At 40.4% G+C, this 11,485-nt stretch overlaps 2 protein-coding genes across 2 annotated transcripts in view; both read right to left on the reverse strand.

The window, feature by feature from the left end:
• Positions 1-10,959, reverse strand: part of myo7bb (myosin VIIBb) — a 42,994-nt gene extending 32,035 nt beyond the window's left edge. The window contains exons 1-6 of the mRNA XM_027150537.2: positions 10,536-10,959; positions 9,693-9,794; positions 4,852-5,004; positions 2,292-2,476; positions 1,309-1,430; positions 1-18 (exon numbers count right to left, since the gene is read on the reverse strand). The exon at positions 1-18 is cut by the window's left edge and continues 125 nt beyond it. Of these exons, the coding sequence (XP_027006338.2) occupies positions 1-18; positions 1,309-1,430; positions 2,292-2,476; positions 4,852-5,004; positions 9,693-9,794; positions 10,536-10,553 (598 nt within the window). The 5' untranslated portion in view covers positions 10,554-10,959. The remainder of the gene's footprint in view (positions 19-1,308; positions 1,431-2,291; positions 2,477-4,851; positions 5,005-9,692; positions 9,795-10,535) is intronic.
• LOC113645130 (tripartite motif-containing protein 16-like) overlaps positions 1-11,485 on the reverse strand; it is a 664,889-nt gene that overhangs the window by 470,913 nt on the left and 182,491 nt on the right. The window lies entirely within an intron of this gene.

Below are 11,485 nucleotides of genomic sequence, written 5' to 3' on the forward strand. Positions count from 1 at the left end.
TTTTGGCGTTTCCAAAAGCTGTGAATTCCCAAAGAGATACAAGAAGATCTTTCGTGGAAGTTCATTCTCAATTCTTGGTTTTCTCATTAAGTAAAAAAACAAAGCTGAAGATGTTCTTTAGGAAACATTTAGTATTTAATCGGACCTTTATGTCATGCTGCTTTTTTTCAGTATCTGTATTTTTTGTTCATTACCATTGCCCTGTAAATTTGTTTGACCTGATCGGTCCCTTTTGGCTGTGTTTAATGCACTATTTTACGTTACATCACTCTCAGAGTTCCCAGTATAAATCACCGGGAACGTTGGACAAGACGTGGGAATATTTTATATTTATAGTGTAAATATTTATTTATTTTTCATTTTGAAGTAACTCAATATATGACTTCGGCATCTAACTCAATAAATTATTTGAAAATAAATAATTTATTATTTAATAATAATTCAATGATTTATTCATGTCATCAAATTTCAAATGTTAAAACCAATAAATAAATAAAAATAAATTCATTATTTAATTTTCTATTTAATTATTTTTTTAAAAATCCAAATAAAAATGCATTAAAATACAAAAAAAAAAATACAAAATTTTAACATTTAATTTCATTCATTCATCCATCCATTTTCTACCGCTTATCCGAACTTCTCGGGTCACGGGGAGCCTGTGCCTATCTCAGGCGTCATCGGGCATCGAGGCAGGATACACCCTGGACGGAGTGCCAACCCATCACAGGACACTACGGACAATTTTCCAGAGATGCCAATCAACCTACCATGCATGTCTTTGGGAGGAAACCGGAGTACCCGGAGGAAACCCCCGAGGCACGGGGAGAACATGCAAACTCCACACACACAAGGCGGAGGTGGGAATCGAACCCCCAACCCTGGAGGTGTGAGGAGAACATGCTAACCACTACACCACTGTGCCCCCTCTGTGTTCTTCAGTGGATCTAAAACCAGTAGAAGACCTTTGGGACGTGCTAGAAGCAGGAAAAATCTGCTGGAATTATGTTATATCAACATACTCCAGATTATTAAAGGAATATTTCCCTCATCTTGTGGAATCCATGCCATGAATAATTAATGTTGTTTAGAGATCAAAGCGAAGCCTTACCTAGTATTAGTGTCGATAAAGTGCTCAGTGCAAGTTCTAAGGACAAGGTTAAGGTGCTAGAGTACAGCAAAAAGCTTTCAGGAAGTGAATCACTGCAGAATTCCTTAATGTTCATGTTACATGTTTCCAACACCTCGGACACAGAGAGCTGAACTTCAGAACTGTGAAGCAGGAAGTGATGAAGACAAACATTTTACCTTCCAGTACCGGGTTCGCCTGCAGAATCTGCTGCTCGATCCACGAGTGCTGTCCGCTCACTGCTGCCAGAAACTGCAGGATCAGCTTCGTACTTTCCGTCTTTCCTGCTCCCGACTCCCCACTAAAGCACAGACACAGTGAAGGAACAGTTCAGATGGATAAAAGGCCACAATTTTATCATCATCACGGATAGAATCGGCCGAGACGCATTCAGACTGTGAGGTTAACTTCTTTCATTTTGTACTTTTATCTTAAAAGAAAAAAAAACCCTGAATCTGTGTGTGAAAGTACAGTATATATAAGATATAAAATCACTTATTGCTTGGGCAAAAAGGTAAAAAAAACAACAACAAAACAATAAATTTACTGAATCTTTTAGGTGAAACCATTACATTTCCACCAAAACCCCTCCCTTTCAGAGGTGTGGCCTAAAGAGTGAAATGATCTCACCTTGAGGAGGGAAAAACTGTCATAAAGTCTCTCACTTTTACACCAAACCACCTGCATCATTCATTCATTCATTCATTTTCTACCGCTTTATCCGAACTTCTCGGGTCACGGGGAGCCTGTGCCTATCTCAGGCGTCATCGGGCATCGAGGCAGGATACACCCTGGACGGAGTACCAACCCATCACAGGGCACACACACACTCTCATTCACTCACACACTACGGACAATTTTCCAGAGATGTCAATCAACCTACCATGCATGTCTTTGGACCGGGGGAGGAAACCGGAGTAGACGGAGGAAACCCCCAAGGCACGGGGAGAACATGCAAACTCCACACACACAAGGCAGAGGCGGGAATCGAACCCCCAACCCTGGAGGTGTGAGGCGAACGTGCTAACCACTAAGCCACCGTGCCCCCCTCCTTCAGTTTTTATTTATTTATTTATTTTATGATGGTTTACCCGTTTAACCACAGGAGCCATAAACGAAGGCGTCAGACTCGAGTCACAGGGACGAGGTTGCTCCTGCTCACCTGATGATGCAGCACTGGTTACACTGCTTTCTCCTCATGTTGTAGTAGCAGCAGTCTGCGATAGCAAAGACGTGGGGGGGCAGTTCACCCAGACGGCGGCCGTGGTACAGATGCACCTGATCCGCCGTGTAGATGGGCAGCAGCTGATACGGGTTCAAGGCCACCAACACCGAGCCGATGTACGTCTGATTGAGGGGAAACAGAACAGAGCTGGAAAAAACTGAAACCTTGCATAATAACAAAAATTAAACAGGAATAAAATAAGAACAAAATCAAAATAACATCAGCCTCGGAATGAATTCAGAATAATGTCAGACTAGTAAAAGGTTCAGAATAAAACATAAATAAAATCAGCCTGAGAATAAAATCGGAATGAAATCAGAACTAGATTTGTAAAGTTCATCGCGACAAACTTTGATGTTGTTTTTGACGATGCAAGTATTCGCAAAGGCCGGTGCTTTTTGGAGGCGAGTGGACATAAGGGTCAGTGTTACTTTTGGAAGCCAGTAGACAGAAAGCTAGGGTGCCAAAACATTTGGAGGTAAGTGGAGACGAGCACGTGACATCATCAGAATACCTGTGAGGCAGTTCCCCTTATTGTTCTGAGTGTTTTGATATGTCACATGTTCATGTTGTAAAAAGTTTTTTGATTTTGCATATTTTAGGGGCGGGGCTGCAGGACAACCAAAAGGCCAGTCCGTACACCACTTTAAACCTTTGTTCAGAGTATCACCCTAAAGGAGCTGGCCGAGTTTGGTGCAGAGAGTTTTAAAGCTTGCCGAGTTATAAACCTCCAAAATTTATAATGGGAGTCTATGGGGAAAAAAGGCCAATTTGAGACCCGGTGCCAGAAGTACCGGTACTCGGATCGCTTAGAAAAGTCATATCAACAAACCTCAGACCAGGTTCTACAACATGTCCGAATTTGGTGCATGTTGCTAGAAAACCCCAGGAGGAGTTACTATTGACAAATTATTGTCTGAGCTTAAATAGGAAAGCAGAACGTTGGCTTCTACAAAGCGACATAATAATAAAATGGAAGAAACATCAGGCTCATATAGTGTAATATAAGATAGACTTCAGACTGGCTCCAGTGAGCGCTCAGTATCACTTTCCTCATGATGAGTAATTCGTTTAAACAGAACTACTCCAGATTCAGACAACTGATCAACACTCCATAAAACTGAGAGAACTGAAAATAACAGGAACTCCCAGAGAATAAAATGTAATGTAGAGAGGGCAGAGTTCGGGGATGATAAAGGAGTTAAAGGAGCTGCTCCTCCACACGTGAAGGGAATGATGATAATGATAATGCTGCATACTGTTTAATCTCACGGGTGAGCTGATGAGGGTCGAAGTCCTGCGGTACGTTTACGCCACAGTGCTGCTGAATCCTGGGTTCTGATTGGTCGGGAGAAACTAATGAATTTTCCACAACAGCTCTGACAATAGTGTGGCTTCTCGTCACAGGTTTATATTAATGTGCTGGGTCTAATAGCTTATTGTTTCTATAGCAACAGCTCACTCACAGGGACACGTAGGACAGGTAATGTGGAAGTCTAATAATAATCAGATTATAAACTGTGTGTAACTGTGAGATTATTTTATTTAGGCTACTTTAGTTAAAGGCACTTTGGAAGAGTCAGATGTAGAACTTGAAGTTTTAGAAGCTGTGTTTTTTTTTTGTTTGTTTGTTTGACATGTTGAGTGTTTCGGGGCTCAGACACACTTTCCCGGTTTAAATGTAGATTAAAAACTCGTCTCTTTAGTCAGGCGTACACATAATACATCCCATAATATTGTGCTCTGATTACATCTGACCAAATGCACATTACCATCTAGCGCTTGCTAATATTATGAACATCAGCTATGTTAATTCCTCTCTACTGCTTCTCTCTTTCTACCATCCCGAGGCATCCAGAAATTGTACCAGCTCCGATCGTCTTCTGTGCCATGAAGTTTTTGGACCTCCGCTGAGACGAGGCTGACTCTGTGAGGATCCTGAGACATCTAGAGATCTACCAGCTCCAGTTAGATGCCAACTCCATGTGGTCTTTGAGGACAACGACCTCCTCATCGATACAACATTTATCAGACTGTATATTTATAATCACACCCCCAGTGTCACCCAGATGAGGTTGAGGTTCCCCTTTGAGTCTGGTTCCTCTCAAGGTTCCTTCCTTTACCATCTAAGGGAGTTTTTCCTCCCCAAAGTCACCTGAGTCACCTCAGACTTGCTCATTGGGGATAAATACATACACATTTAAATATAGCTAATATTAATCTTGATTTTTAGTATTATTATATTAATCTTTGTATTATTCTTTATATTAACCTTTTGTCTTATGTTTATGTTCTGTAAAGCTTCGAGCTTAGAGACGATGACGACTCTTAAAAGCCCTATACAAATAACTTTTAATCGATCTTTAATATACTAAGAAATTGGAATTGTTAGAAAACTGCTGTGCGTCACATCCAGTTCGATCCGATCGCTAAACCGGCCGAGTGACTGAAACAGAAACCTCCGAATTTTGAGGTTCGGTCGAATGAGTGCGCTTACGTAGATGCTGTCCTGTTTGTGTCGGATCAGCAGGTTCCTGAGCACGCCGGCCTCGGTCAGATCACCCAGCTTGATCATGTCGTCCACTCCCTCCACCGACGTGGGGTGCATGAGTCTGAGGGACGTCTGCTCGCTCGCCGACACACTCCGCTCCTGAACACAGCCGCAACAGCATGTAAAAACACCCAGCAAATAGAACACACGCCTACTAGAGTTTACATCTCAAATCAACCCAACTTTTTGACAAAGTACTTTTAAAACCAACAAAGAGCTTCACAATTAGGAAATTAAACACCATCAACACACACACACACACACATACACACACACACACACACACACACATTCATTTTCTACCGCTTATCCGAACTTCACGGGTCACGGGGAGCCTGTGCCTATCTCAGGCGTCATCGGGCATCGAGGCAGGATACACCCTGGACGGAGTGCCAACTTATCACACACACACTCTCATTCACTCACACACTCACAAACTGCGGACAATTTTTCCAGAGATGCCAATCAACCTACCATGCATGTCTTTGGACCGGGGGAGGAAACCGGAGTACCCGGAGGAAACCGACGAGGCACGGGGAGAACATGCAAACTCCACACACACAAGGCGGAGGCGGGAATCGAACCCCCAACCCTGAAGGTGTGAGGCGAACATGCTAACCACTAAGCCACCGTGCCCCCCCCCCCACATACCATTATAAACTGATCAATATCAGAATAAATATGCCAGTACTCGTACTCAAATGCCAAAGTGTAAACCCGAGATTTAAAATAAATACAGAAAATGCCTGATGACCCTTTGACTTTGGATCAAGCTGAGAGGAAGACAACATCTGATCTGATAAATACAGAAAAAATAAAAAGAATAAAGCACACAACAATGCATTCTTATAAATCCGACAGGAAGCACAGATCAGGTTTTCGTTTCTATAGTAACAGCGTGTTCAGATGAACCAGGTTTGAAAAAAGTGTTTGTAACCGTTGATTTGGTGAAGTTTAGCTGTCGTAAGGAGACGACGTGATGAAGGAGTCTCCAGTGTCAGGGCTGGGGAACTGAGACTAGTGAGGGAACGATGCTTTATAGCTGCTATAATGTTAGTGACAACATCACATATGATCCACCACATGAATTATATGTCCAAGCAGTTTAATTTAAACATTATTTCAGGGCTGTCAAGTGTCACGCATTGAGAGTGACAGTCACGCATTTGGGTCTTTTCTCACTCTCTCACACCACACATCGTATTTCTCACGCAGAAAAACGTTTTGACTATTTATCATATATTTAATGACAGCGCCCAAAATGTATCAGTCCGCATCACCGTCTCTATGGAACCGGGCAGGAATCAAGTGCGTCTCCCCTGGAGTTCTTAGTCGAGCCTGACACTTATCAGCCAATCAAAATAAATAGGTTACACAACAGCCAATCAGAAAATAGCACTATTGTATCTGGGTAAAATTTAATGCAACAACTAAGGAAAAAAACAAAACAGCTCGTCTCTGGACGGGACATCGTCCTCAATCATGACACTAAAAATGTCTGGGCTTGAGCCAAACTGTTTTAAACACCAGTCATAATCTCTCTGTCTCTCTCTCTCTCTCTCTCTCTCTCTCTCTCTCTCTCTGTCACACACACATTAATAAATTGAAATTAAACAAATACGGGTGGGGGGGGGGGGTCTTTTTGGAGATGTCACGTTTGCCTGTCTTCAAAACTTGAGAGCCCTGTATTATTTAATAAATGGAAAGCTGTAATTGTTGGCAACTTGCTGTGGTAATTGTGCACATGCAATATAAGACTTCAGGGTGAGTGTTTTATACTAAAGTCTATACGGTCTACAGTCTAAACACCCTACAGGCAGAATATAACCTAGATCAAATCTACAGCTTCGAAACTAACGATCGGCCGAAACGTTCGCCGTGTCATAAACACACAGAACAGACCAGGAAGTAAAGCTGTCTTTAGAGGTTACACAGCCACAAACACTGCGTCTATTAAAGCACTGTTACAAAATCTATAATTAATGTCAGCTCACATGACAGATCCTCATCTAACAAACTCCACTGTTTATAAAAGCACTATTATTATTATTTTTTAACAAAACAGAAATAAATGGTGTTTTAGTTTAGTCAAGTTTATCCTGTCAGTCGCACAAAACAGCCGGAGATCTGATTTCCTCTTACCTCAGGAAGAAACTCCACGGTAACCACGGCAACGCTACTTATTAACTGAGGAAAGTCGGAGCCAAGTACAAGCACGTATTTATTAATTAATTTATTTATTTATTTGGTACAGATTTATATTAGAAATATCGTTCTAACACTAAAATCTATTTTGCAATTTGAAAGGTTACTTTAAGTCTAAACGTACATGGGAATTGGAATTAGATTCGACTAAAGAAAGAACATCATGAATTGTGAAAAAGTGTTGGCCCCCTTTCCTGATTTTTTTATTTTTTTGCACGTTAGTCACACTTTAATGTTTCAGATCATTAAACAAGTTTAAATATTAGTCAAAGATAACACAAGTAAACATAAGATGAAGTTTTTATTTGAAGGTTTTTATTATTAAGAGAAAACCCACATGTGTGAAAAAGTGTTTGCCCCCCCATTAAAACATAACTGTGTTTTATTACACCTGAGTTTAATTTCTCTAGCCACACCCAGGCCTGATTACTGTCACACCGGTTCACTATCAAGTAATCACTTAAATAACCTGATTGACAAAGTGAAGTAAACCAAAAGATCCTCAAAAGCTACACATCATGCCGAGATCCAAAGAAATTCAGGAACAAATGAGAAAGAAATTTTGATAGATTTTTAATTGAGATCTATCCGTTTGAAAAAGGTTATAAAGCCATTTCTAAAGCTTTGGGACTCCAGCGAACCACAGTGAGAGCCATTATCCACAAATGGCCAAAACATGCAACAGGAGTCGCCGGCCGACCAAAATTACCCCAAAAGCACAGCAACGAATCATCCTAGATGTCACAAAAGACCCCATAACATCATCCAAAGTACTGCAGGCCTCACTTGTCTCAGTTAAGGTCTGTGTTCATGACTCCACCATAAGAAAGAATCTGGGCAAAAATGGCCTGCATGGCAGAGATACAAGATGAAAACCACTGCTGAGCAAAAAGAACATAAAGGCTCTTCTCAGATTTGCCAGAAAACATCTTGATGATCCCCAAGACTTTTGGGAAAACACTCTGTGGTTGAACATTTTAGAAGTAACACTGTAAAAGTAAAAGTAAAAGTAAAAGTAAAAGTAACACTGCAGAAAAAGAACATCATACCAACAGTAAAATATGGTGGTGGTGGTAGTGTGATGTTCTGGGGCTGTTTTGCTGCTTCAGGACCTGGACTTGCTGTGATAAATGAAACCATAAATTCTGCTGTCTACCAAAAAATCCTGAAGGACAATATGTGGCCATCTGTTCGTGACCTCAAGCTGAAGTGAACTTTGGTTCTGCAGCAGGACAAAGGACAAAACACACCATCAACTCCAACTCTGAATGGCTGAAGAAAACAAAACAAAGACTCTGGAGTGGCCGAGTCAAAGTCCTGACCTGAATCCCATTGAGATGCTGTGGCAGGACCTTAAAAAGGCGGTTCATGCTCGAAAACCCTCCGATGTGGCTGAATTACAACAATCCTGCAAAGAGGAATGCACCAAAATTCCCCCACAGACTCAGCTGTAAGACACTCCTAGCAAGTTATCGCAAACATGTGATTGCAGTTCTTGCTGCTAAGGGCAGACCAACCAGTTATTAGGTTCAGGGGCAAACACTTTTTCACACAGGGCTGTCTAGGTTTGGACTTTGTTTTCCCTTAATAATAAAAACCTTCATTTAAAAACTGCATGTTATGTTTACTTGTGTTATCTTTCACTAATATTTAAAGTTGTTTGATGATCTGAAACATTAAAGTGTGACAAACATCAAAACAATAAAAAAAAAATCAGGAAGGGGGCCAACACTTTTTCACACCAATGTAGTAGTTATTATTGCTTTCTGGAGTTTCTAGCTTAGTAAAAACTTTTAAATGAAAGATTTCCATAGTTTCCAGTTTGAGATCTTGGAACTGAATTATTGCACCCAGTAAAAAAAAGATAAGTGATGAGATATTAATTTCTGCCCCTGCTTGCTGCTGGCATACCTCCAGTGTGCTAGTGCACTGCTATCTAACGGGTGGTAAATTAGCATGTATCAGCTAAACTGTGAGATTTTAGCATCAGAGTCTGTATCCATGCCAACAGTTTCTCAGTACATTTACAGCATTTGGCACAGACCCTTATCCAGAGCGACTTACAGTACATTATCTAATGTTTTTGACACAGCTGAGCAAATGAGGCTTAAGGGCCTTGCTCAGGGGCCCAACAGTGGCAGCTTGGTGGACCTGAGATCGAACTCACAACCTTCCGATTGCTAGCCCAACACCATAACCACTAGGCTACCACATACCACATGCCTTTAGTACTGTAGTTTCACTAAAACAGGCTCATTATTGAGCTATTTTGTGAAAATGGTTAATTTTTAAGGAAATTTATATATAATGTTGCTTTAAAAAGCAAAAACATCCACCACTCGGGAAGAGAGAACTGTTTCTATATTTTAGAGAAAACGGTCGAGAGAATCTTGATGACTCATCCAGTAATGATCTTTATTGTCTGGTGTTAAATAAATGAAATCCTGGTGAATCAAAGTGGTGAAATTCGGAGCTTGTGACTAGGATAAGTGTTTAAACCTCCTGTGTGTACAAGCCTCTGATAAAGCTGTGTGGAACGAACTGTATAGAAATGTATAGAGCGTAAATCCACACGTCCTTACCTTTCCATCATCGTCCAGCAGAAGCACCTTCTTGCCGTCTATCGTTTTCACACGAGCCCCGATCGGGACCCCGATCCCGGAGTCCATCCAGACATAATCACCCTAAAGACAAGCATTAGATACGGACACTGCGGGTAACAGACGTTTACGTCTACGGTCATGCAGGAAAATCACAACAAAACCAAATAATGCTAATTAAATAATAATAATAAAAAAGAATTTAATTAAATAATTATTTAAAAAAAAACATCTTAAAAAAACAAAAATAAAAAAGTTTCGATTTAGGAATAAATATTAATAAAAAAAAACATTTTGTCATTTTTGTTCTAATACATTCCTGTGAAGCTGCTTTGTGACACTAGTACTATAGAAATAAAACTGGATTTAATTTCATTTGAGCTCTGAACTGAAATATAATTTAAATTCTCCCAATTTCATGGCTCACATTTCCCGAGTCGTCTCGACGTGGCACTGGATCTTAATTTAAAACTCAAAAGCTTTTAAATATTTTATTTCATTCCTGAAATGATTTTGCAGATAAATTTAAGAGAAATAGAAATAGAAACCGACACAATATCCATGTCCAAAGAAAATATTCACAAATCATAATATAAATAATTAAATGCTGATTTTTTTTTCCTCTCATAAAATTTTACTTTCTAAGAAACGGGTTATGCTTAAAGATGAACTCTAAGTGAACCCGAGGTTATTATATTCACCTTCTGTACACTCTCACTGACAAAATAAAGCTTTTTGTTTTGTTTTCTTTCCCTAGACAAAAAGTTCTCGACTTTAACCCTTGGTCCATCACTGACATTGAGAAGAGAGAAGGATAACACACACCTTGCTCAGCAGCCCCATTGAGACTTCTCGCTCCAGACAAAAAACACAGAGAAACTAAATCACGTTTACACCCTGAACATTGACCGGTTATAGTTAAAGCTAGCTATGAAGTTTCTAAATCAGTTCCTGAGATCATTATTTCTTCACGCAGGACCAGGCGCGGTTCCTCTACACGATGACGTCCCGAACTGCTGCCACTTCCAAGCAGAAGAAGCTGTAAGAGTCCCAGATCTTTAGGAGGGACAGAAACGAGGAAAAGATGTCAACGTAGACGTTAGACGTAGACAGACACGGTTCTCTTTATGGCACTTTGACTTTGCTCTAGCGTGCTAGGAATTTTTTATCAGCTCTGGGTTCAGCAACGTCACGGCACATTAGATAATGTATCCAAGGAGGAAATCAGGTAAGAAAGCAGCTTCCAGGAGGAATGAGACGAACCCTGAGTGTTAAGATGACATATCACAGCAGGGAGGTGGCACTTTGGACCCGGGAATACATCGGGCTGGGGCATAAAACTATAAAGCTGTAAAGCTCAGAAACACAAGGGCAATTAAATCCAGGCAGTCGAGAAGGATTTCAGAACATATTTATTTATTTATTTATTTATTTATTTATTTGCCCACCCCATATATCAAAAGCTCAAAAATTCCCATGATTTCATCTTTCCTCTGAATTACGTTCTTATTGAAATACAAATGAATAATAAAAAAAAATCACCATCTCCGTGGTGATTTTCTTCGGAAACCAGTTTCTGTAAGCCAATAAACCAGAAGTCACTGTGTGACGATGATTTACATAAGAGAACATTACCAAGACAGGACACTCCCTGAGATACAGCTCTTATCTGGAAGCCCTCGCTTCCTCCTGAAGATACAGATGTGTGTACTGTATATAATTTATAAAACACACTTAAACCACTTGATCTACACTGATCTCAAAGGAAGGCTTTA

Source organism: Tachysurus fulvidraco, chromosome 11, assembly GCF_022655615.1.
Source record: "Tachysurus fulvidraco isolate hzauxx_2018 chromosome 11, HZAU_PFXX_2.0, whole genome shotgun sequence".
Classification (NCBI taxonomy): Eukaryota; Metazoa; Chordata; class Actinopteri; order Siluriformes; family Bagridae; genus Tachysurus; species Tachysurus fulvidraco.